At 53.8% G+C, this 26113-nt stretch overlaps 1 protein-coding gene across 2 annotated transcripts in view; it reads right to left on the reverse strand.

Annotated features, from left to right (window-relative positions):
- Window positions 1–1001: 1001 nt before the first annotated feature.
- The window catches only part of ANKRD11 (ankyrin repeat domain 11), a 124262-nt gene continuing 99150 nt past the window's right edge, over window positions 1002–26113 (reverse strand). For both annotated transcript variants that reach the window (XM_087728614.1, XM_087728615.1), the window contains 9 exons: window positions 18575–18745; window positions 18108–18311; window positions 17233–17375; window positions 16549–16696; window positions 8327–15036; window positions 7024–7122; window positions 6779–6922; window positions 5858–5950; window positions 1002–4629 (listed from right to left, as the gene is read on the reverse strand). In XM_087728614.1, coding sequence (XP_087584740.1) covers window positions 4444–4629; window positions 5858–5950; window positions 6779–6922; window positions 7024–7122; window positions 8327–15036; window positions 16549–16696; window positions 17233–17375; window positions 18108–18311; window positions 18575–18745 — 7898 coding nt within the window. In that variant the 3' untranslated portion in view covers window positions 1002–4443. The remainder of the gene's footprint in view (window positions 4630–5857; window positions 5951–6778; window positions 6923–7023; window positions 7123–8326; window positions 15037–16548; window positions 16697–17232; window positions 17376–18107; window positions 18312–18574; window positions 18746–26113) is intronic.

Here is a 26113-nt window from a genome sequence, read left to right on the forward strand (position 1 = left end):
GACCTTTTCTTTCAAGTCCCCCTCTTCAAATTGTTTTCTAAAAAATGCGTCGGTGCCCTTTGTGGCTTCTGTGGGCCAGAGCTTATCCAGGGAGAGCAGCAGCGCAACCGCCCGGCCACAAAGGAAGTCGCTGTTCAAACCAGCCCAATTCAACAAGGATGTGGGGTCTTTAACGGACCCCACGAAAGATAGATCCCATGAGCCCAGATGGCAATCTTGGCTCTACCAGTCAAGGGGCAGCCGCCTCCCCCAACAGTGGGACCTTTCAGTCTTCTCAACCTCTTGGATTAAAAGTTTAGGGAAAAAAGAGGGGAGTTGCGACAGGACCCTTTCTCCTCCGTATTTAGAAATAACGGGGACACGGAAGCCACAAGTACATCTTGCAAACACGCACACAAGCTTTGGGCTGAACAATTTGGGGAAAGGATCCAGTGACTTTGGCCTCTGCTCCCTCCATGCCTGATAATTAAAAAAGCCAAAAGAAGTTGGAAGATTCCAGGAAAAATAACCTGGGGGTAAGAAACAAAAGGAAAACTTTTGAAGGGGTGTTTTGTGTGAAGCTTTGATCAAATTTCAAGAACTGGCAGAAAGCCCAGGCTGCCTCCCTTTCGGAGCCAAGGTGAGCTTTTGTGGTGGGGAGAAAGCCAACGCAAGCAGCCGACAGAACTGAGTTGGAGAAGGCTCAGCTTCCCTTCGCTCCGCTGGATGCCTTGAAGGGTTGCCTTGAATCCAGTGTGTTACTCAGGAAAAATACTGCCAGGCAGACTGCTCCATTCTGTGTCACTTCCTCCTCCTCCTCGTCAGCCTTGTGGAAGAGGCATGAAACCTTGTAGGTTTGGGTGAAAATCTCACTCGAGGGATACACCTTTGCTCCTCCTTCATTTCCTCTCTGTGAAGAAGGCTTGGGAAGGCTTCCAGGCGGAAGGAAACATTTTGAGAAGCAGCAGAAAATCAAGAGAGGCCGTAAGCACACCGTCCTTTTTTTTTTTTAAAAAAAAAGATTTATTTATGAACATTTTCTCTTGAGGGACAACAGCATCTCTGCACTTCTCTCTGTACATGCAACTATAGAAAATAACACCTGTATTTGCTTTGCCTCTTTCTGCAGGGAGTTGTACAGCTAAAGGGCAGTTTGACGGTTTGCCCTCGGCAGCCCTGACAGACTATATGTACACAACCTACATTGGTAAAAAATAAAAAATAAAAAAATACATGATTACATTACAAACAATGCACCCTGCTGCTGTTTAACTCCACATTCTATGCAAGTTGCACAAAGAGTACAAAGAAAAGGGTGTGAATTGACCTGTGAGAGTTATTTACATGTATATATATACAATTGTCTGGGAGAAGCGATTGGACAAGGGGGGGCTATTTACACCGGTGTCCAAATCAACAAACGCAGGGGTCCCCCACAGGGCGAGGGATTCCCCCACAGGGATTCAGGGTGGAGGGGGGGGGGTTCCATCGGCATCAAGAAGAAAAGAAAGACAGCCGGATTCCCTGTAGCCCCAGAGGTGGAACCCCAGGATACGGGTGGAGTAGAGGGAACTAGCTAAACCACGTTTCCCCATTATTGACAGAAAGCTTTGCAATACGATGGGACCCCGTCCCCTGCAGGAAAAAGGCTTCTGGATGCCCCGGATCCTTCCACACATGCAGGTTCCTGCAGAAGCTGCACCTGGAGCTCATCAGCCACCAGCAGATGCTGGAGGTGGCCCAGCGCTAGCAACCCCACTCAAAATTACTTTGCTGGTTAGACAAAAGGGGGAGAACCCCATTTTCAACCAGAATTTGGCTCCGTCCAGGATCAGAGAGCAGGACACAGGTGCCCCCCCCACCTCAGAGGCCAAATCCCCAGTCCGTGAAGGCTCGGCTGGCACCCACAGATGGAGCCCTGCCCGGTTTTAGTCAGGGGTGGCTTCCCTCTATTTCCTCTGTGTCCCAAAAGGAGCTTTTCCTGACCGGGGATGCTAAGAACCAAAGGCTCCTTATGGGACCTGCCCCCCCTCCCACCCACCATGTACCTGGGGGAGTTCCATGGGCATGAACCTGCCAGCCAGCAGATGCCCCAATGCAGCCGCTGGGCCGGAATGGGCTGGAAAGACCCTCCCTCCTGGCAGGCCAGCCTCGAGGGGAGCCTGGGTGAGCTGCCCTGGCCAAACGGCCCACCTCCTGCCCTTTCCAGCAGTTACCCGAGTGTCCTGGTTCTCAGGGCAAGGCTTTTGCCACCTGCCTCAGAGAAGGGCTTCGCTGGCTGAACGCTTGGGGGGGGGGAATGACCTCCCCCCCAGCCGAGACATGAGCCTCCTCCACTGGCGGGAGACGCCAAGCAGCAGCGCCTCTCGGGCAGAGGAGCCGGCCCAGGACTCCCTTCTGCCAGCTTCTCCTTGCCACTCTCTCCCAGACTCTGCCCCCAATTAACTCACCACCAGAGTCCAGATTCTGAACGGCAGAGCAGTGAGGACCCTCTTTGCAAGGATGCCCCCCTCCCCCCCGCCTGTGCCAGCCGCTCATTCTGAATCCCTTTGTATGTTGCCAAAAGGCAGAGGAGGAGGAATAAACCTCCACACCAGGTACAGAATTTGCCTTCGGAAATTTACTTCTGCATTTGGGGGGTGGGGGGGGGTCCTCCAGTCTTTGCTAGGCAGCAATTCCCTAAGGCTCAAGGCGGCCAACCCAGTCCAGATCCAGATCCAGATCCAGAAGCGGGCAGCCCCCAAAGATTTCTGTAGGTGTGAATGACAGAGCTGAGCCTTCCCAGGCCACGAAACCAGAGCAGCCCTCCTGGCAAAAGCTTTGGGAAAGAAGGAAGGGCCCCCTTTTGCCCTCCTTGCCTGCCCCAGGGACTCTCTGGGCCCCTCTCAAGGGCCACCCTGCTCCTTCTGCCCACAAGCGGACAGCCGTTCAGGGGAGGGCTGAGCCCGGCACACTCGGCTCGGAACTTCCTGGTTACCAAATTCTACTCGACAATCCACAACTTGGAACTGGGCCGAGTTGGGCCAAAGACCCCCCAGGGGCTCTTCTGGCTGGACTGTCACGGCCTCTCTGCCCTTCAGCCTAGCCTGCCCCATGAAGGGTCTCTCTCTCTGCCCACAGGGGCCTAGAGCAGCTGCCGGTTCCTCGGGCCCCCAAGGGGAGCTCGGAGGTCTCTGGAGATCAACCTGTGGTGGGATGTGGAGCCAGAGAACAGCCAGGGTTCAGCTGAGCTCAGGGAGGGAGGCGGGGCGCGCCCACGGCCAGCCTCTCTGCTGCAGGGGGCAGGAGGAGCTGCCCGGCCCCCCCGGGTTGGAAAGGAGGAGGAAGGGGGGGGGGGCTCCTGCCTGGGGGAACTATACATACAAAGATCATTTTAATTAATTAATTTATTTCTTTACACATGACTGAAAGTGATGTTACAGTACATAAGTTATTTACAACTGTGCAGTAATGTGTTGCAAAATAAATTATCTAGAAGGCAGCAAAAAAGTACATTGTTAATGTATATAAAACTGTACAGCTTTTAAGGGATACAATTTCTCTTTATAGGAGTATTGGCTCTTGTAGTGTTTTATCTTTTTCTTTTTTCAAGTTATGGTCTCAGAAAGAGAAACAAAATGCCCAAGGTTAAAGGAAAATATATATTTATATATATATATTTATATATATATATATATATAAACCACATGGATTTTACTCCACTTCAAAACAGAATTGCACCGTCCTCGCTCTGCACCACTTACGCCTCTGGTCTCTGTGTGTGTGGGCGGGGGGGGCTCCCTCCCCAGGCTCCGTTGCTCAAAAGGTGCCCCACGTTGCTGGTCCGTTGGGGGGAGACTCTCCACCGCCCCCCGAGTGGAGCTGGGTGCCTTCTGGATGCCCGGCTGCAAGAAGAAGCAAAGGGGCAGCCGGTCTCTTCCACGCCCCCTGACAGTTTAGCCCTGCAGGGTCTCGGGGGGGGGGGGGGGACGGGTCCACCCACAGGCCGATGGAAGAATCAAAGCGCTCCGAACGGCAGAAATCGCGAGTGCGCCGAAGGCTCCTGCGGCGGCTTCGAGTCTTGGCGGCAGCTGCAGCTCCCCGCCCCTCCCGAGAGAGGGGGTGCCCTGGCCCCCGTCCAGTCTCTTCCAACCACCGGCGCTGAGCCTGCCGCTGTGCCCAGGCTGCTCCTGCCGCGGAGGGTGGTGGGGAAGGAGCTGCGCCTCTCCTCCCGCTGCTCCCGGGGCGCCTGGGGCTCCACGAAGAAACTGCCACTCATGGTCTCCTCCCAGATGTTCTGCTTCCTCCTCCTCCTCCTCGGCTGACGGGGGATTCATCAGCAAGCGGTCGTGTCCGTGTGTGTGTCCGTGTGTGTGTGTGTGCGTGTGTGTGTGAACACCTACACCCATCCTGCAGAGGGGAGTTGGGGGTGGGCACCCACCCATGCGCCAGTTTGCAGTGAAAACGTCCGCCGGGAGGGCCCTGTCATGCTGGCAAGAGCACAAAGTCATCGTTCACGTCCACCATGGGCACGTAGAAGGAGGGCACCTCGTTCACGCAGAGCGACTTGTGCCCGGCTGGGTCCAGCTCCTGCACTTTCAGCTGCCACTCCATGCGCTGCACTGCGTTCAGGGCTGCGGCTTCGTGTTGCTGGCGCATCAGCAGGCACGTCTGGAGGAGAAGAGAGGAGAGGGGCTTGAGTGCGCGAAGGGGAAGGCGGATGTGCCAGGCCCAGGGGCTGAGAAACTCCCCCCCTTCCTGGCCTCAGGGTCCCCCTTACCCCAAGGGGGAGTCTAGGGGGGGAAGCTGTGGGGGAAGGCCCAAGGGGAGAGCCCCCATCCCCTGGAGAAGCCCCCTCTCGGCTGGAACGGAGGAAGGGGCCTGGACCGAGAGTCCAGCGACGAGGAGCATTCCCTGCCGCTGGAGAGGAGCTTCTGCTCTGAGCCTGAAGGGACCTTCAGGGGGGCCATTCGGGGGCCACCAGGACGGCTTCCGGGGTTCCTTCGCTGTTGTCTGTTGTGCAAATGAGCTGCTTCAAAAGCAGATGCTGTAAGAATACAGGGAGTCCTTGACTTATCACCCTCCATTTAGCCATCGTTCAAAATTATGACGATGCTGGAAAAAAGTGACTTACGACTTGTCCTCACAGTTGCAACTGTCGTAGCAGAGCCACGTGATCAGGGTTTGGGTGCTTGGCGTGGAGTTGGTGGCAGCCTCCTGGGTCACGTGATGCCTTTTGTGGGGGGGGGGCTCTGTGGGTTTACATTTAGCCCCCTGCTCTTATCAAAGGCTGTTGGGTTCCCCCCAGGATGGTCGTAGGTGGCCGGATAAGGTTTGCTTCCCTTCGTTTCGAAGGGATGGAGGCTGCATTGTTGACAAAGGTTTCTTACAAAACTCTCGGTGCACGAGGGGATTAGGCAATCCTGGCCTGGGATCAGCTGATTCATTCCCAAGAGACGGAGAGATTTGCAAATTCCCTATTATCTGGATGGAAACCTTCCCCGTCACAGAACACCTACGTTGCATGTTTTAGGAGGAGCAAGGGATGGCATGGAGGACCCTCAAGTCAGAGCGGGAGCTGTTTGCCTTGGGCCTGCCTCTGCGGAGGCCTCCCTGCCAGAGGGAAGAGCCACAGATTGGCTGAAGGAGGGGAGCCAGAAAAGAGATCCTCAATTGCACAGAAACTGCTGGGCCAGAGGACAAAGAGCCAGGCAGCCACTGAAGGATGGGAAGGGGGGGGGGGGAGCAATTAAGAGTCTCATCAGCAGGACAGGAGCAGATCTGAGGACAGCAGCAGGTGCGCCCCGCCCCCCCGTTCCCTCCGCCCAGAAGGGGCTCCAGGCATAACTGAGGCAGCCAATGGTGCCGCCTGCCCAGCCCCGCTGGCTTCCCTGCCCACCTTCATCCGGTCGTATTTGTCATCCACGTCCTGCAACCACGAGATAAACTGGCGAGCATTGAAACGATCTCTGACCGATTTGTTTTCGTCTCCCTGAGAGATAAAAGGAGGAAGGGAAGTGGCAGAAAGAGAGGCTTAAAAGTTGGTTCTCTCTCTCTCTCTCGCACACACTTTCCCACAGAAGAGTCTCCAAGAGGCGAGTAAGGGATCTTTTATTGCCCTCAACCCACCCGGGGGCTCCGGGCTCTGAGTATGCCCCTCCAGGGGCCCTTTGCAAGAGATGTGCTCCCCCCACCCCAACCTTACTGAGCTGAGACCCAGAGCCCAGCATTGTCTCTGTGATAGAAAAGAGCAGGAAATCCTTGGGGTGGGGGGAGCAAATCAGGCCCCGGACGAGTATGGCAGGCAGCTAATGACCCCCCCATCCCCCCCCCCGGCCCGGCTTTGTGCTTGGGGGTCTGCAATGCACCACTCAGCTTCCCACCGAAACGACAGCTTTACAGCCAGCAGGAAGAGCTGCTTCAAAGCGAGTGGCCAGCAGGAGGCGCCGCTCTCCTTGTTCTGTGCAGCCGCAGCCTCTTGTGCGTCTCCTCTGCCGCAAAGCAGAGCAGGAGGCCCCCTCCGTCTCCAGCCTTTCCCGTCACAGGGCTGGGGGAGGGGGCGGGGGGGGGGCAGGGAGACCTGCAATCTGAGGTGGAGCCTGGCTCTGCACAGATCACCTGCAGCCGGGGATGGGTTTCCTTCTGGAGCTGTGGAGAATGTGGGGCTCTGAGGGAAGGGGGACAATGCGGCAGCTGCCTGCCCCCTCTGACCCCCAAGCGCTCCTTTGGAAGCCCCCTCAACCCGGCCGGGGCCCTGAGAGGAGGGCGGGGTGGTGTCCTGGCACACGTCCAGCGCATGGGTGGGGAAGGGGAGAGGCACCTGGCTCTCGAGGGGCATGTTGTAGACCTCCGAGTCCAGGAGCATCGTGCAGGCGCTGAAGGGCACGGCCTGGTTGGCGATCGTCCTGGCTGCCCGGCAATGAACCCTCAGGATCTCCTGTTCACACGAGACGATCAGCTTCTCCTGGGGAGGGAGGAGAGGGGGCAGCGTTACCAGGAGGCCACGCCCACCCCTGCACCCGCCCCCCACTGGGCAACCCGGGCGGGGGGGGAGGGGGCACTTACCCGTTCGATGCTGTGCTGGAGCCGCAGCTTCCCCCGGACGGCTTCCTGCTGCTTGAAGAGCTCCTTCAGGGGCTCGGCCAGGGACGGGGGCGGGGCGATCTGGAAGGCAGAGGAGGCGGGAGGGTTGCTGGGGGGGGGGGGGTCTGGCTAGACTCCCTTCACTTGGCCAGACGGACGGACGGGCAGAGCGGTGCCTGGGGCAGCGGCAGAGCCAGCCAGAGAGGGGAGGAAGACGCTGCCCACTCAACCTCCCTCCCAGGCGAACCCAACGCCCGCCCACTGAGGCTGCAGAGCACAGCGCACGGGGCTTGTGGCCTCCCCTGGGGAGCACGTAGCTTCCCCCGGGGCTCCCCCAGGGCCCACCGCCCTGATTCCCACACAGGCTGTTCCTACCTTCCATGCATCACGTCTGAATGCTGTTCCCCCAACCCCACACCAGGGAACTGGGACCTGTCTCAACTGCTCAACCGCCCCACTCCCGGCCCAGAGGCCCTGCTCAGCCTCCCCATCACTGCTGCAGGGAAAAGGAGAGCCATTGGCCAAAGGCAGGGCTGACTTCCCCAACCTCAAGCCTTCCTGAGCTCCGTGGGCAGAGAGGCCTTCCAGCAGGAGACCCCGGGTGGAGGGAGAGGAAGCAGGTGCCGGAGCCTCCTCTCCCAACTACAAACTAGAAAGACTTCAGCCCTCCTCCTCCTCCTGTCCTTCTCTCTCACTTTCTACATCAGAAAAAGCCAACGATTAAAATTTGATGCCTCCTGACAAATGGATTTCTACTGGCAGATTCCCCTGATGTGGAACCGCCAAGAACGATGGAAGCCAACCCCAGAGTCCGCTCCTCCCTCTGAACGGCCAGGGGGCTGTTTGTAGAAACGGATTTCCCACCCTCCCATGGACACAGAGCCACCACCAGCTCCGTCTGAGGACAGCTGGGCTTGCTGTTATTCCTGGCAACGTGTCCAATGTGGGTTTAGAATTTCCATGCTCCCTTTACCGTAATTTAATTTCCAGGCCCCGTTCTTCAAACTCACCATTCCTGGCTGGTGCAATACCCCCCTGCCCCTCACGGGACTTTCAGACGGGTCTTGCTGCAGTCCAGCCCCTCCCCTCCCCGGACTCAAGTTCCAGCAAGGGCCTCGGGTCAAAATAACAATGGAGGCCCCAGAAAACGGGCAACTGCTTCCCCAAGGCGGCCCTGGGTCTGGGGGGGTGGTGGTGCAGTGGGGCGGCCCTGGCCAGCAGGAAGAGCGAGGGCCGCTGCCCCCCTTGCTCCAAAGGGAAAGTGGCGGAGAGGACGGTTACTCACCACGGGAATGTGCAGCTTGCTCAAAGGCTTCCCATCCAGCAAATAGGAGCCGGTGTAGGTGACGTACTCGGCGTAGCACTGGGGCGCTTGGGGGGTGATGTAGCACAGGATTTTCCGCTTCTCCTCGATCTTCTTCCGGATCTGCAGGTACTCGAAGTAAGGGTTGGACCGGTCGCTGTGGTATGGCTCAATGTCCTCCAGCTTGATGGTGTCGACGATGGCGGCCAAGGTCTGCTGGATCATCTCCCGGGTCTGCTGGGTGCTGGTGTTGATCTGCTGCTGGATCTGCTGGCTGGAACGCTGGAAGCGCCGCTTCCGCGGATGCTGCGCCTGGGCGTCGTCCTCCTCAGCCACGCGCCCCCCCTTGGCCCTGGTGGTAGGAGCGGAAGCGGGGGGGAACTCCTTTTCGGAAGCAGCCGCCGCGGCCGCGTTCTGCTTGTTTTGATTGGCCAGCATTTGGGCTCGGTTCCTGGTGATCCGCTGTGGGATCTCTTCTATTTTGGGAGCCTTTGGGGGTTCGGGAATCGGCTTGGGGGCCGATTCTGCAGCTTCCGACTGGACGTTCCCTTGGGGAACCTCCGGCTGAGAAGCGGCAGCAGCAGCCTGGCTGGTGCCCCTGGCAGCCTCTTGAACTTCGGGGCTCTCCGTCCCGTCCGCTTGGCTAAAACAGCCGTGAGGAGCATCGCTGGGCACGAGAGCAGCAGAGGCGGCTTCCTCCGCACCGGCCTCCACCTCCTTAGGCTCCAACTGCCCCAGATCTGCCGGTGCGGCATCCTGGACCTTCTGGGCGGCCTCCGCGTCTTCTCCCGTCTTCTGCTCTGGGGGGCTGCAGATCTCCAGCCCAGCTTTGGCAGAAGCCTCCTCCGGCCTCTTTTCCTCCCCTTGCAGGTCAGGCTCTCCAGGCGGGAGGCTTTCTGGGTTGAGACTCAGGTCCTCCTGGTCCTTTGCAGACCCCAAAGGAACCTCCACGTCCAGCAGGGCTGCAGCAGTGGCTTCGGAAGGCGCAGCAGGGTGGCTTTCTTCGGCGGCCTCCACCATTTCCACCTCTTGAACGTCTTTCACTGGGAGCGGCAACTCCGGCAGAGAGAAGGGGCCCAGGTCCAAGTCGTCCTCAGAGTTTGCGAAGGGATCCGGCCACGTAATCGGTTCCTCTGGGTTTACGGGAGCGATGCTGCTGTTTTCTAAGAAATTCTTCTCAACGGCATCCGCAGCTTCCACTTGGGGCTCTGCTGGTGGCAAAGCCGCGTCCGAGGCGTCTTCCGAGACAGGCTTGCAGGGACTGAAAAAGGCCTCCAACCTGGCCGGGGGATCCACACACGGAGCTGGTGGCTCTGCAGACACCATTTCGGGCGGGACCGTTTCTTCCGCCTCCTCTTTTGCTTTCTCGAGCCTTGGCTCAATGACCGAAAGGGGGTAGGAGGGAGGGGAGCCAGGGTAGAGCGTCTCTGCAGGAATGAAGGGCACCGGTGCGCTGGGGAGCGCGATATCTAGGGGACAGAAAGGCTTTGGGGAATCAGGGCGATGCTGGGGAGACTTCAGAAGCAGCTCGGGCCCCGCCGACCAGCTGACAGGATGTTCAGGAGGGTCGCCAATTAAATCGGGTGGCACTGGAGGAGGTTTCTTTGGTGTGGGCTCCCACTCCGTGCTGCTCTGCTCCGGCACGCCAGAGTCAAACTCGCTCTCCTCAATCGGGGGCAAGAAGCTGGTCTCCGGGGGCAGGATGGCAGCCGTTGCCTGTTGGTCCTCTGTAGCATCCAAAGGCATGTCCAGATCTTGAGGGAGCGCGCTTTCTACAGACGGGGCCAGCAGTTCGTCTCTGTGAGACGGGGAGGACTTGGCCTGCAACCCAGAAAATACACTTTCGGGGGACTGGACAACGTTGCCAACAGTTCCGGAGGTGCAATGCAGAGCCTCCACTTTGGGCGATGGGACTCCATAGTCCGGTGAATAATATTCCGGAGATAAACACGGGAACTTCTCAGTAGGCACAGAAGCAAGAGGCAGCTTCTCCTCCATCAGGGGCTGGACCGGAGAATCGTAATTAGAAGTGGCCGGGACGCTCTGCTGTCTAAAAAATTTATCTCCAAGGCTGAATTCTTCTTCCGGTGCCCTTCTAATGTCCACAGAGATAGACCGATGGAGATTGGTAGAGGGGAAGAGCCTCGTTGGCGTCTGACTTGGGTTCTCGGAAAACCCACTCGAAGGATTTGAGTATCTGTCGAAGAAAGACGGGGAACAGGCGTTCATGGACATAGTGGAGATGGGGAGGGAATGCTGAGAGTCGGCACAGTCGAACATCACATCCGTGTAATCTTCGTTGCTGCAAGATGGAGTCCGTGGGGTCTGCATCACCTCTTCGTAGCTTGGGCATGAAACCACTGAGGCCGGGGTGGGAACGCCCGTCGGCCTGTGCTGGTCTGGCCTGGGGGAAGCAGGTAGGTTTTCCTTCAGTTGGGGGCCAGCTATCCAGTCCTTGGAATCCAGCCCCACGGCGGGCTGGGCCTTGATCTCGGGAGAGGCTATGGGAGCTAGTGGGCCGAGGTCCTTGAGTTTCTTGTCTTTTAACTGAGAGTCGAGAGCGAGTGGTTTCTTGGTCGTCAAATCCAGGCTCTTCTTGCGCATCTCCTCGTTGGCTTTGACTTTGTCTTTCAATTTGGGGTCCCCAGATCGATGCCTCATCTTTTCCATTTGCTTCATTCTCTCTTTGTGCCTTTTGTGGCGCTCTTCAATCTCAATATCTTTTTGGCTGAGCATCCTCTCAAAGCTGGTCATCATCAGGTCCCCATCGCCCAGAAGCTTTTCCCGGGGCCTGACATCTTTTTTACCGCCCTCTTTGGATAGGACAATTTTATCATTTCCGTTGCTCATCTTAAGACAGTCGGCTTTCTCCTTTTCCTGGTTTTCCTTCAGCCTTTCCTTCGCTTTGAGGTCATTCGGCTTGGAGGCCTCTTCCTTGGATTTGTCCTTGAGACAGATCACTTGGGACGCCTCCTTGTCTTTGGCAAACTTCTGCTCCTCCTTGTGGTGCTTAAAGAGTCCATCGGGGTGTTTGTCCCTGTGCTTCTCCCTCTCGTCTTTCCACTTCTCCTTGTGCCGGTCTCTCTTTTTTTTCTCTTTGGCTACACTGAAGGCGTTGGAGCTGCACGTTTTCTCCTTTTCAGTTTTCTTAGGGAGAGGTTCTCTTTCGGATTCGTTCCTGTCCTTCTTCTCGGAAAACAAGTACTCCGTGTTTTTGTCCACTTCTTCTTCAGCCTCGGCTTTCGTGCTATAGGCACCACCGAATCCGTCCCCATCCAGGGCAAACTCCTTTTCGTACTGGGTGCCCTCTTTCCTGCTGCCGGAGTCCTTCAGTTCATCCGCTTTTTCTTTTTTCTCCGCTTTTTCTTTCTTTGCTTTCTCTTTTTCATGGCTCTTCTTTGACGAAGAGGAGGAGTGTCGGTGCCTCTCCTTCTCCTTCAGTTTCTCCACCAGGCAAGGCAGGGGCAGCGACTCCTTGAGCCTCTCCTCGGAGGGGTCTGCGAGCGAAAGGCCGGAGGCCTCGAAGAGACTGCTGAGCACGGGGTCCTGCGCCCGGTCGGTGAAGCTGTCCGAGGAGATCTCGCTGATCTTGTCGTTGGAGTCGTCTCGGTATTCATTGAGGGCCTCTTCCTCCAGCTTCTCCAGCAAGCTCTTCTCTGCCTCCCCACTCTTGGAAGGACGCTTCTCCTTGCTGTACTCCTTGTCCAGCTTTTCCTTGTGCCTGCTTTTGGCCTTCTCTTCGCCCGCATGCTTCTTGTCTGCCTTCTCCAGGAGTTTCTGCTTAGTCCTCCTTTCCTGGCCAGAGTCCACCGAGATTCGCTCTTTCCGGTCTTTGTCTTTCTTCTCCTTGTGTTTCTCGAGGGAGCTCTTGTCTTTCTTCTCCTTCCCTCCCTCCGACAGCCCCTTCTCCTTTCTTCTCTCTTTGGAGTCCTTCTCTTTCGGTTTCTCCCCGGAGTGGGGCTGCCGGTCCGAGGAATATTTCCGATGCTTGTCGGGGACATAAAGGTCTCTCTCGGCCAGGGCAACGTCCTCTGGGTCTGGCAGACTGTCCTGCAGCCGGTGCATTTCTTTTTCCAGGCCGTCCCCCAGTTTGAACCCCGTCAGAGGGTAGTCGTCCTTTTCGTCCTCGCTCTCGTCGGTGAAAATGTCGAGGATGTTGTACCAGCTCCGCTCTCTGGCTTTTTTCTCCTCCTTTTTCTCGTGGAAGTCCTCCCGATCCCCAGAGAAGATCTTCTCCTTCTTGTCTTTCGCCTGATCTGAGGAAGTCTTCCTCTCTTTGTCTTTGCTGTGTGGATCTCTGTATTTCTCCTTTGTGTCCTTCTTCTCTTTAAAGCTTTTCTCCAGTTCTTTGTCCCTTGGGTTCTTTTCGGACGGCGCCTTCTCGTTTCTCTCCCTATCGTCCATTTTGGATTTTTCTTTGTACTTCTCTGTTTTTGATTTTTCTTTCTTGTCCTTCTCTGGCGCATCCTTTTTCTCCTTTCCCGAGTGGTGCCTTTCCCAGGTTTCTGTATTTTTTCCGCCGAAATCAGGGTCAGGTTTTTCTTTGAAAAATGCTTCGCAGCCGTAGCCTTTAAACTCATCCCTGTAAGAGTCTTCTTGCTTAATTTTAACCTCTTTTCTATCTTTAGAGCTGTCAGGCAATTCCCTTCTTTCTCTAATTTCGCTGCCGTCCTTTTCTTTTCTCTCTTTAAAACTTTCAGCAGAATCTTTTCTTTTCTTTTCGGGCAGATAATTGGGAATATTTTTATGCTTCTCGGTTTGGTCCTTCTTCTTCTCAGAATTCCGCTCAGTATATTCTCTCTCTTTCTTTTTAAGAAATGTGTCTTTTTCATTACGCTTTTCACTGTAGTCTCTTTTGTCCTTTGTCTTGCTTTCGCGTTTCTTGTCTTTTATTTCCTCCTTCACTGTTTCAATTATTAATTTTGCCACACTGTCATTTTTTATTTCTCTGAAATCTCTCCCTGGTGAATCCCAGCTATCCTCTCCTTTGAAATCGAAAGAGGAATCGGATGACAAATCTGAAAACCATCGATCTTGCTGGTCATCGGAAAGGCTGAACTTTGTATCTTCGTTTTCCAAAAACTGGTTTTTATTACTGAAGTCTTCGAACGGCGCTTCTTCTCGGTAACTTTTGTCCTTTTTGGATTTTTCTTTCTCTTCTCTCGCCGGTCTTTCTTTCTCGGTTCTGCCTGGTTTTTCTTCCTTTGGTTCGCTTTTCTTCTCGGCTTTGAAGTGCTTGTCCTTGGACTTCTTCTTCCTTTCCTCCTTGTGCGTCCGAGGCTTCTCCTCTTTGGGAGATTTCTCCTTCGTAGGCTTCTCCCTCTCCAGCCTGCCGGTCTTTTCTTCCCTGAAGGGTTTGCTGATGTCTTTGCTTGCCTCCTTCGCTTTTTTCAAGGATTTCTCCTCTTTAGAATTTTTCCCAGCTTCCTCTTTAATCAACCACTCCTTCTCCTCCGATTTAGTCCTCAGGAATTTGTCCTCTTTCTTGAAGTGCTCCCTCTCATGCTTTAGTGCTTTGAGCTTGTTTTCAACGGGGCTCTCAGTCTCTACCATCAAAGCCTTTTCGGGTTTCTGCTTGGAGTCCTCGTAATCAAAAGAAAAAGCTTTGATTATTTTAATGTCTTGGCTGGCAGGACACTGGCCCCTCTCCTTGTTTTTGTGTTTGTGTTTCGTCTTATGCTTTTTTACAACCTTGCCCTCCTTGTCCAGCTTTGGAATCGCCCCGTCGATGTTGCCGTGGAAGGAATTCTTCTTCTCCACCACCACCACCGCAGCAGCTCGCTTCTTGGGCTCCGGTTTCTTCCGCACAGGCTTCAAGGACTCCAGGCTGGAGTCCTCGGACGTATAATCCGACTCGCTGGTCAACCTGGTCCTGGTGGAATCGGATAAGGAGCTGACGTCCGACCAGGCCGGGGAAGAAACCGTTTTCCAATTGTCGGTCCGCCAATGCTTGGAGTGCTGATCTGCGAGGGCCGAGTTATGCTTTTGGGAGGCCAGGCTGCCGTGGGAGGAGGCCGAGGAAGCCGAGAGGGAATTGAAGAGGGAGGACTCCTTCAGCACCAGCCTGGAGTCCTTGGCGCAGGTGGGGGGGCTTTGTACAGAGTCTCGGTCGTCCTCCTCACTCTCCAGGTTTTCACTCTCAGATTCGGAGGAACAAAACTTGTCGTTTCTTTTGCCAAACCGGACCTCTTTGCCTTTGGCCTCCTTCTTGCGTTTCTTCTTCACTTTGTTCTTCTCCTTCTGCTGCTTGGCGCTGGGGGGCTCTCGAGCCTTGTTGCTGGCGGGGCTGGGGTGGGTGGTCATCCGCAGCTTCTCCCCCGCTCCCACCGCCAGGGCGCCGTCTTCTTCGTCAGACGTGTCGGAAAGGATGCGATGAGCGGCTTTCTTTGGTGCGATTGTGCTGTTTTTAGTGTAGGTTTTCACTTCCATCTTGGGAATGGAAATGAAGTTATTGGGTTTAGTCTCTTTCCTGTAGTCCTTCTTCAGCAGATGCTTGTCGTCGACTGGGGGGACCCTGTCCTGCTCATCGTCCTCGTCGAACTCGTACTCGTCCTTCACGGGGGTGGTTGCTTTGGGGGCCTCCGGGTTCTTCCCCTTGTGCTTCAGGCCCTTCTCAAACTCCGAGTCCGTGTTGTTGCCATCAATGGAGCTGGAGGGCGCAAACGACGGAGCGTCTTCTTCCTCCGAAGTCTCTGCAAAGGCAAGAGCACCAGGGCAGGTGAAGGGCGGCCCCTACATACGCCTGCACTCAGCAGCCTTCCCCACAGGCATCTGCTCACAATACCCGAGTGGACAATCTATCTTCCGTGCACAAAGCACGGCTGGGGCTGCTCTACCTATGCAGAGGTCTGATTGATTTTATTTTATTTTATTATATTTATATGCCGCCCTTTTCCCCCGAAGGGGACTCAGGGACTGAGAGGCCTCTGGGGTAAAAGGCCAAAGCCGCGCAGGGATTCAAGGGCTGGCATCCATTTGGGGCATCTGGGCAGAAAGGGGGCAAATCTAGGAAGGGCTGTTGCTGGGGGCAACGTCCGTTGCTTTCAAAAGGGCGTCTCCCTTTCCAGCAGCCGCAGTGCCAATCCAGGGTGAGAGTCGTGGTGCATCCCTGCCCTCGCCTCCCTCAAGGAGCCCCCGGGCACAGCCTCTGCAGCAGACAGAGAGGCCGCCATCCCTGAGGCTTCGCTTCCATGGCTGCCAAGGCCAGAGCGCTGCCACTTAATATTTATGGGGGCTTCTAAAAGGATTCAATGCATATTTATCTCAGCATAACCGCTACGATGGCTTTGTAAACGGGAGAGCCGTCATCCCTTTGCTACAGACTCTTCACTCCTAGGGTGAGGAGAGCTTGGGAAGAACCATTTCTGGGCCGGCTGGGGAGACGGCCTGGTCTTGGCAGGGATGAAATTGGCAGCTTAGAGAAAGGATAATAATTCAAGGTCTCTTATTCCATTATTGCTCCAACTTCATACATAAAATGCCAGAACTGCTTCTGTACGGAGCAGAAAGGCAGGTAAGAAACACAACACCAAGCCGTAACTCCCAAGGTAACTGATCCTGCACGGCCCTCCGCCTGAGAATGGCTGGCTAAGAATTCTGGGAACTGGAGCTGCCGTCCCCTTAAAAGCCCGCAAGGCAGAGAAGGCCAAAAGAAAGGAAGGCTGCTCCATATTGCGACTGCTGGGCAGAGCACCGGAACTGCCTTTCTTCTCAATTCTACGTGGAACTACAAAGCCCAGAGTCCACACTGATGCAGATTCTTCCTGGGGAGCCTTTCGAGGCCTGGTGGCCCAAGGACGTGGCAACCACTGGGGGACAGCATCAAGGTCAATCTCACCAGGGCGGTGACGGAGATCCTGCAACACATGTGTCAAAACTGACATGGCCCAATGTTTTGAATGGCACACCAGGCCCCAAAGAGCCCAGCCGTGACTGAACTGGGGCCGAGGCCACGGAAGGGAGGGACTGGACCCTCCTGGGCATTAGGCAGACGTTTTGGGGCCCCTTTTCGCACCCCAGGATCAGCAGCAGACAGACACTCCTCCTGAGGGCAATGCTGGTCAGGGGAGGTCGAGCCACATGTTGATCGATCCCCCAGGCCTTGTTCTATTCCACCAACCACCGTCCTTCCCCAGACCCATTTCTACCCCCGCCTCCCTCCCTCCCAGAGGTCCTGGGTTTTCAGCCCACCTGCCACCTCTTACCTGTGGAGCTTTCTTCACTGGAAGGATAGGTGGCCTTTCCCAAGAGCAGATTCACCATGGTGGGGGAATTGGCTACTTTCAATGGAGTCTCTCCCCTCCTGTTAAGTTGCTGAGGGTTTCCTCCGTAATGTAGCAACAACTTCACCACCTAACAAAACAAAACTTTCAATCAGGTGCTATTCTCCAAGAGAAGGTTAAACAAATTCAGGCCAACTTCAAGCTGGATCATCTACACAAACGTCTCCCTACCAGCTTGTATTAATGCAACTTGAAGTCTGCAGAATGTAGGTCACAACTCAAAAGAAAAACCCTTTCAAGCCCTCGGCTCCTCCTTCGTGAAGTCTTTGGGGGCCACCGACATTCAGCGTGGCCCCTCCCAGGCTCCGGGGAGCCTCGGTCTGATTCTGTGTCAAAGCCTCCTTTACGCTTACACACTTTGTCCCCTGATCCAGCTGCTCTGCCTTCATCTTCAGAAGAGCACAAGGCAGTTGCCCTCCCAGGACCTAGAAATAAGGGCGCCCTGGCAGATCGGGGAGGGGAGGGTCAGTGAGACCAGTCATGGAAGGGGAGGGGCCGTTGGAATTTTTAAGCAGCAAACAGCTGGGAAGCCAGCCTTTCTGCCGGTGGCATGGGACAACCTGAAAAAGAGGAGGAACCTGCCCGTCAGCGAAAGCAAGAGCTGACCTTGTAGTGTCCATTGCTGGCTGCATCGTGCAAGGGAGTGTCATCGTCCAAACCCTTGGTATTGACCTCGGCTCCTGCCGCAAGCAGCTGTTTTGCAACATCGTAGTAACCTCGGTTGCATGCCTCGTGCAAAGCGGTCCAGCCTGCAAAAATACGCATCAGTGACATGTATGGGACACTTAGTCTCATATTTATATATATATAAAATGCAGGTGGTTGCTCTCCAGGAGAATGGAAGGCAACAGAAATTTAGTGAATTAAAAAATGCAAGGATCAGAGAAATATGTCTGCCTATTTCTGCTCGGCTGTAGTTTGGACAAGGTGTTGAGAGAGAAAAATCAGGATTTCTGGCGCTGCTCACGGCTCAGTGGCCCTGCGTGTAAATGCCCAGATGGAAATTACTGCCCAAGGAAACTCGGATTTAGCCCCTGGAATGCAATGAGTGATGAGTGGAAAGTGTGCTTGTGAGGTGGAGGGAGGGAGATGGAGGTAACTCTGCCAGAAAGAAGATAAACAAAAATAGCTCAGAGGATAAAAATGTTATTGTTTTACTAGACAGCTACAACTTTGAATATGTAACGAATTTAAAATGAAGAGCAAACGTTATTGAGAAACGTTCCAAATCAAGGTATTGTGTGATCGTTTTGGCTTTCTGCTCTTTCTCCCTCGCTATAAGGATAATGTTGTGGGGCGTAACTATACAACATACATGGGTTTTGGTGTAGAATTTACCTCACTTGATCTGAGCCAGCTGTTGTGTTCTCCTAATTTTGTAGTTCAATCCAAAGTCTACTTAAACCTTGGCCTCCGTTGGCTTGCTGGCGTTCTGCCAGCCTTCCTTGTCTGCTTTTGGGCAGCTAATCCAGAGGGGTTACCTGCAAAGTCTTTCACGTTGACATCGGCGCCCTCGATGATCAGCTCTTTGACTCGCCGGGCGTCTCCCCGGATGGCTGCCCGATGTAGCCGGGTTTCTCCGCGTTCATTTCTCTTGTTCACTTTATCTTTGGTTTTGGAGGCAGAATTAGGAGTCCCCTTCGGACAAACTGCAGACTGAGAGGGGTGCTTTGGCGTCGTATCCACTGTTTGGGGGACGGGACACACAAAGAGGAGCGCGATTAAGGCCTTTGGGGGGAGCTGTGCGCGAGAACTACAGGCAGGCTGGAGGGGGGGAGGGGGCAGAGAGTAAAGTAGTTGTCAGGGGTGAGGCAGCTGCTGTAGGAAGCGGCCACCGTGGAGAAGCATCTCGGACACCAGGAATTACGAGGCGCCAGCACCAACTCTGCCCGTTTCCAACCTTTGCCAAGGGCTTCTGGGGAGGGGGGAGAACCGCTCCTGTGCCCACCTGGACTGTTGGCAGATTCTTCCGCTGTCATCTGCATGAGGAGGGCCACCTGCTGGCGCTCAGAGAGCGGGTAGCCTGCCCGAATCCCCGAAAGCCCCATTCCGAAGAGCAGGCTGGGCTTGCGAGCTGCCGGTTCCTTCTTGATCCTCTTCCGCTCAGGACCCTGCTTTTCTGTGGGGCCAAAGAGACACAGGGACAGGCATTGGCACAGTTTATCCTTTCCAAAGGATCTGGCTTTCTTCCTCTTCCAGGCAGGGAAGTTTCCACTAAGACTTCCACAAGTGGGACCAAGATCTGCCGGTTCCAAGGTAGGAAGCAGATTCTCTGGCGCTAAGTGGATTCACACACACAACCGCTAGATCTGAGCAGGTGCAGCTTTGTCTGGGGGCCCTGACCTCTCTCTTCTACTCTGAAACACAAACACGGCAGGGGGACAGGGGCAGATTTTCCTACTTAAATAAAAGCGCAAACATTTACTGTTAATATCCGACTCTCAGAAAACAGTTTAGTGCCCGGTGAATTCTGAGACTTTAAAAAAAGAGTCTCACTTTCAACCAAAACCAGAAAAAGGGAACCGACTGCCAAGCCCCGTGACTTCGTACCATTGGCAGCGGGCATTCCACTTCCACAATCAGTGAAATCTAGAGATTCCCTGATCCAGAAGGCAGGAAAGATCTGGTTTCAACTAGAGAGGGAATCCTGCGGACTCTCACCTCAAGACCTCTGTCGGAATTGGCAGCCGTTTCAAAGAATGGAAATCCCGGAGGATAAGAGAGGATCTAAAGGCTCTGGCACAGACGGCAAAAGACTCCCTTTCATTCAAAAGGCTCCCTTTCATTCCCACATTCGCCAGGTGCCTCATCCTGGCGAGGAGGAGGAGGAAGCGTTCTACAATTGAGGCATTCTCCTACAGCCACCAGCCGGCCTACAGGGGTTCCCACAGAGGGGCAGAAATATGCCACAAACCAGGGCAGATTCAAACTAAAAATGAGTAATAAAAACCAAGGGGTTTATGCTGCACTGCATGTTAAGATATTCTGATGCATTTTGAGGGGAATCACAGGATGCCAGGGAGTTTTACAATATTTGATATTGCAAAAGCTGTGCACAGCTCCAAAGCTATTCCGACGGCATTTGAAACAGCTCTTTAGGGCGGAGAATGGGGAAGAGACTTTCCCCCCAGAAACCTGAAATTCGGTGCTAGCAATATGGAATTTCCCCCACATGTGATGCCATGTAAATCCGGAATGCTAGAAAGTGGATAAACAATAGCTGATTCTACAGGCCAAGAAAAAGAGGCCAGCGCAGATTCTCAGATTACAGATGACGTTGTTGAACCCTCCTCTTGGGGGGGGCTGGGGAAGCCTGGGGTCCCTTCGGAATCAAGGGAAGGGAGGGGCTGTTGTGTCTCAGCTGCAAGCGATGACCACAGTTCGTTAACCAGGCAGAGCCAGGACAGGGATCCAAGGGGAAAATCAATGGGGAGAGCGCAGCCCCCTTTCAGGGCAGCTTCAGGGACTCCCTTCTTCGCTCCAACCAGGTCTGGGAAAAGCTCTGTGCCAGAGCCTTTAGATCCTCTCTTATACACAACCACACGGCCTGGTTCAAAACCGTAAAGGTGTGTCCCGGCCAAAGGAGACTGGAGCTGCCTGCACACACACACATGCGCACACACGCACGCATGCAGCGGCTCCTCCAAGGCAGCCTCTGCCCTGCCTGGAGTCAAGGGGTTAAGCCGGCTGCCCAGAGGAAGTTTGGGCCAAGTCAGCCGAGTGTAACTGTAAGCCCGGAGTTGGCCTGGAAGCAAGTCTGCATGTAAACAGGAAGGAGAAAGGAGGGGGTGGGCAGAGCAGACTTGCAGAGGCTTCGGCCTTCCTCCTCCTCCTCCTCCTCCTCCTGGGTCAGATTTCAGAATTGGGGACAAGGAAGAAACTTGCTTCTGCTGGGGGAGGGGAGCAGGAAACTGGGAGGGGGGGCACAACCTCCCCCTCCCCCAAAGCTTCCTACTCCAACCTCCACAAGGAGGCTGAGAGGCCTTTCCTGAACCAAGAACCAAGTTTTGCCAAGAACAACAAAATGCCGTGTGCTAAAAAACTCTCTCAACAAAGTTCAGGTTGCTGACCTCTTTTCTCTACGGCCTCCAGAAGCGCAGAAATTTCTGAAGTAGAAAATTAGTTCAAAGTTGACTTGGAATTCCTTTTCCTAACCCAACAGCCGGGCCAATGGATTCCAACTGGATCACATTAAATGCACTACTAGAATGTCCTCCAGATGGATGGAAGAGAATTCCTCTTCAGAAATAAATCTCAGTCCATCAGCTGCGTCTGCACTAGGTTGTCTTATTTCGGGGGGGGGGGCTCTGAGGAAGGCCCCTCACAGCGTCCTCAGACCTTTTAATCCAAAGGAAGCAAAGCTCCTGTCCTCAGAATCTCTTCCTCCAAAGTCTATTCTGCTCTTCCCAACTGTGAAACCTGCCTTTAAGGCTTCTTCCTGAGCCGTTTCTCCAATTCCTTCGGGCAACCTGACCCAGGCGGCCTAACCTGCTTGACCTTCTGCCGTGTGGACGAAGCTTTTCACAAGGGGTCGGCATGCAGGGGCTGGTGGGGCTGCGCGTGCCCGACCCAAAGTTTGATCGCCAGAGCCGCCCCTTGGCAGGCGTTTCCTGAACAATCCCAGGCACGAACCCACCGCCCAGCATCAGGGCAGCAGGAAAGGCATTCTGCCCCCCCCCCCCAGCTGCTCTCCCCTCTCTGGCCTGCCCCACTCAGGCCATGAAGGGGAGACTGAGTTGAAAGTAGGAAACCTGCTCTCGTGGGAGCACTAAGTAAGCTATTCTTTGAAAAACAAAGGAAGACAAGGCCCAGGCCAAGGAGAGCCTTGAAGCCACATAGCTCAGATGCTTCACACTGTTAAAGTTTAATGTGGAACAGGCCTCTCTGGTGATTGCAACTCTAGCAGGAGAGATTCGAAGGTACCTTTCAACTGGCCCCCAATATTCCCTTTTGTGTCCAATGGGAAGGAAGTCCCAGGCCTGAAGCAAGGAGGCCGAGGGCAGGAAGAAGGAGCCAGGCCAGGGAAAAGGCAGCCCTCCCAGGACTCTTAACAGCGCAGGAGATTTAAAAACCACGAAGCGCCTCGTGGCTTACAAAAGGCCAAAGGGCCACATCAGAAAGGCAGGACGCTGATCTCCCAAATCCGCTTCCCCGGTGTAGCAGAAAGATCCCCCCCCCCTGGCCCTAAGGCTCCTCTTTTCAGAGAAACAAATTTCCAGATGCCAAAGCAAGATCAATAAAAAGAAAGCAGAATAGTACACAGAACGAGGGAGAAAGGATCGAATGAGTGGCTCTTCTACCAGGGGGACTCTGGCGCACCCCAGAATGCCAAACGTTGGCACAACGCCGGTGCAGCTGCGTGGGAGTGGGCTTTACTCAAAGGGAGCCGGGCCTCGAAGGAGGAATCCTACCCTGCAGCTCGTTCTAGGCAGCCGTGGGTGCTGCAGGGGGCCTGGAAGGGGACAGGAGAGAGTCCCGGGAGTTGGCTGGATGCGGTTTCTGTAGAGAACACAAGGCTTCCATCAAGAGTGTGCAAAACACCCAGATTTAGAGTGGGAGGAAATGCAGCAGGATCTTTAGCACAAAGCAGCAGAGAAAGCAGGAAGACGACCAGTTGAAGGCCACAGACTTCAAGCAACACCAAGGAAGGAAGTGGGGAGGGGGGGAAAACAGTAGCACTACCAGTACGAAAGCAGCAGAATGCACTAAATCCAGGGTGGGGACCAGAGCGAGGGGCCAAAACGTGAAAGGGGGCAGGGTGGAAGCAGTTTCTGTTTATGTGGGAATTTTGTTCTCCAGAGAAAAATAAGACATAGTAGCAAATCCCAATGCAAACTATAACAAACACAGGCCAACATTCCCATCAGATAATATAGGAAAGCTGCATTCTTTGCATAGGCAGACTACAAAAGGGACATTATTTAAACCCACAGCCCAAAACTCCCGGCCGTTCCGTTTCAGGCCCAGAGAGGAAGGGAGCCCGGCTCCACGTGGGGCTTCCAACGGATTTTCTCAGCGGGACAGTTTCCTAGGGGCCCCCAATTTCATTCTCCTTGAAAGGCGCTTCCAGTATTTTGTCTCAAGGAAACTGAACCGGCAGCTTCGGACATAAGCAGCAATAATTTCAAGGGGGTTCAAGCACTGGCGCCCAGAGGTGACCATGGACCACACGGGTGTGTGTGTCGGATGGATGCAGAATCGGTTGTCCAAATATCGCTCTGATCCTGCAGCTGAAAAAATACTTCTCTGGGATAGGACCTGGTTTCACCCACCAGCAGTCTGGACCAACAAGGGCTCTATTTCGCAGAGACAAAGACATTCCTTGAAGAAACGCTGCCAAAAACTATTTTGGATGCTTGGATGGGCTTTCCAAAATCTGGACTTATTTGTCATGGCTGAAATAAAAGCAGAAACGTGGGCATCCAAAGTCTTTTGTGCAGTGTTTCCTATCCCTGCTCAGGTTCCTGCAAATTCACCCATTGCCAGGAAACCTGAATTGTTTTCCTTAGGCCTCCTGTTGCCCATCGGGACATAAGGACAAAAATCACTTTTGATCCCTTTCCAAAAGTGAGAAATAGTCAACGTTCTTCACAAGAGTAACTGTTAACAAGGAAGAGGCTGTGTTAATGCAGTGTTTCTCAACCTTGGCAACTTGAAGATGTCTGGACTTCAACTCCCAGAATTCCCCAGCCAGCATTCGCTGGCTGGGGAATTCTGGGAGTTGAAGTCCAGACATCTTCAAGTTGCCAAGGTTGGGAAACACTGCGTTAATGACATCATCATCATCATCATCATCATCATCACCACCACCACCCGCGTCAGACTCTCTCTGGTTCAGAAAGGAAGCCACGGGGACCCGGGTCAGCAGGCAGCTTTTCCCTCCCCCAGCCAGCTTCTCAGGGCCACGGAGCCAGGGAAGGGCAGGGTCATCTGTGGCCTGGTGTCCGTGGGTGATGGAGCCTGGTCTTAAGTACCCAGCATCACGGGGTGTGGCCTAAAAAGGGGGTGGTCTCAAATATTTAATTATTTCTCCTTGGTTGCTGGGTAAGAACCACCTTTTAACTTTTCCCCTTTTTAAAGCCAAGCACAAGGAAGGAAGGGCTGGGCAGGACAGGCCCACCCGAGTCAACGACTGCGTGGATGACGCTGAAGTCAGCCAGAAAAAACACACACGAGTGAAACTCCTGCACACCAAAACGTTTCTCGACCAGCCAGCAACCTGCTTCTCGTGATTCTCCATACCATTAACCAGCGAGTGACTAATAAACCTCTTCCCAAAGAACCAGTTCAACCTATATATTTTTTTTTTGATTTTATTTAGCATTTATAGGCCGCCCTTTTCCCTGAGGGGACTCAGGGCGGCTTACAATAGTAAGGGAAGGGGAGTGAAAGACAAAATACAGAAAAAAAATGTGAGATAACTAAAAGGTACTAAAAACACAACATTCACTCAGCATTCGGGAGGGGCAAGAAAATTTATCCCCAGGCCTGACGGGCTAGCCAGATCTTGAGGGCTGTGCGGAAGGCCTGGACTGTGGTCAGGGTACGAATCTCCACGGGGAGATTGTTCCATAGCGTCGGAGCAGCAACTGAGAAGGCTCTCCTCCGGGTGGTCGCCAGTCGGCACTGACTGGCGGATGGAATACGGAGGAGGCCCGCTCTATGCGATCTGATGGGACGCAGGGAGGTAATTGGCAGGAGGCGGTCTCTCAGATAGTCCACACGGCAAAGATGCTCGCTTGCTGACAGAAGATATATGGCCACCTGACTTGTATGATTCAGGGCAGCTCAGGACTATCAGTAAAAACACAGATGGGAACCAAACCGCCCTTTCCCTTCAGGTGCCAGACGGAGCAGCTTTGGGGGGCAACTTCAGTCAAAAGGAGAGGAGAATCCCCCTCGTTCACCCAGCATTGCAAACGCACTAATCGGTATCAGAGAGGCAGGCAGCGATCAGCACGGAGGGCCACCAAGGCCTGCTCAGATGAGTCAACCAGGTTGTCTCCAACATGCCTCCTCCTTCCAAAGCATTTTTCAAGCCAGAGAGGGTGACGCTTCAATTATTGTTGCTGGGGCATCGTAGCCGTACACCTGAGGGTGCCTGCCGGGTGGTAGACGAGGCCATGGAGACGTGACCTCACTTCTGGCGGGGAAGCTCCGGGGAGGCCGGGCATAACAATATTGTTGTCAGCTTTGATTATCTTTTTATGAGCTTGTGTGGCCTGGAAGAACTTAGCTCCCGTGCACTTAATTATTCTTCATTATTATTCCATTTATAGCCCATCTTTCCACCCAGAAGGCAGACAAGTTCCTCTTGCAACTAGACAAAGTATTTTTCCATGCATTATGTACCAACGTGAATATCTGAAAATCTTTCCTTCAGGTTTCTGCTCCTGATACATTGAAGTCTATTTTAAAACCTGTCGCAGAGAACAAATGCTCTAGAGCAGTGTTTCTCAACCTTGGCGACTTTCAGTCCTGTGGACTTCAACTCCCAGAATTCCCCCAGCCAGCTATGCTGGCTGGGGGAATTCTGGGAGTTGAAGTCCACAGGACTGAAAGTCGCCAAGGTTGAGAAACACTGCTCTAGATTGCGTATATTCGGCTTCTGTGTCATCAGAATTCCTTGGGAAATTCTCAAATGTAATAGTCACATAAGCTCCTTGCTTTTAGAGGAGAAAAACCAAGCACAGAGAAACTTTCTAATTGTAAAAGTAGCTGCAATCATGGATGTCTAAAGGCTTTTAGACCAGAAGACGCATTTAATTATTATTTGAAAGGACCAAGAAATGCAATAGATAAATGGATGGATGGATGTAGATATATATGTATGTGTACAGACACTTACACACTTATTCACCCCCTTTTTTTCATGATGCTCCCTTCTGGGGCGGGAGGGGGGATAGAACAGGGCCAAAGGGGGGCAAGAGGGACAATTGCCAAGCCTGTTTTACTACCCCAGCAGCACTGAAGGCTGAAAGAAGCAAGGCTGTTTCGCTCCCCATCTGGACTTGGAAGCTTCCTTCTTTGCCATTCCCAAATTCTGAAATGCAAGATTCCATTTTGCATCCAAGCTCACCCTTTGGAAGGGAGTCAGCTCCGGCTTTGCCCGACTTTCCCCCCAAGGATGCAACGCTTCAAACGCCTCCCGTGCAGCGAAGGCAGCCGCAGCCTGACATGCCTCGCAGGGCGGGAGGTTTCCCCATAGAGACCATCCGAGGAAGGCGGCGCCTTCTGGGCTATTGAGATTTTAAGCCAATTTTAGGTATATAGTACATACTAGTATATATGTTTCCAGAACAGTTAGCTCTCTAACAGAAGCAAACCATGTTTTTACATACATACATACATACATACATACATACATACATACATACATACATACATACATACAAAGAGAATTTTACACAAAATTACAGAACTATAAAAGAAGACAAAAGAAAACTATATAAAAAAATGAAAGGCAGCAAAAGAGGAAAGAAAGAAA

The sequence above is a fragment of the Thamnophis sirtalis genome, unplaced genomic scaffold (assembly GCF_051295495.1).
Source record: "Thamnophis sirtalis isolate CommonGarterSnake01/CBP01778 unplaced genomic scaffold, rThaSir2_p1.2 scaffold_14, whole genome shotgun sequence".
NCBI lineage: Eukaryota > Metazoa > Chordata > Lepidosauria > Squamata > Natricidae > Thamnophis > Thamnophis sirtalis.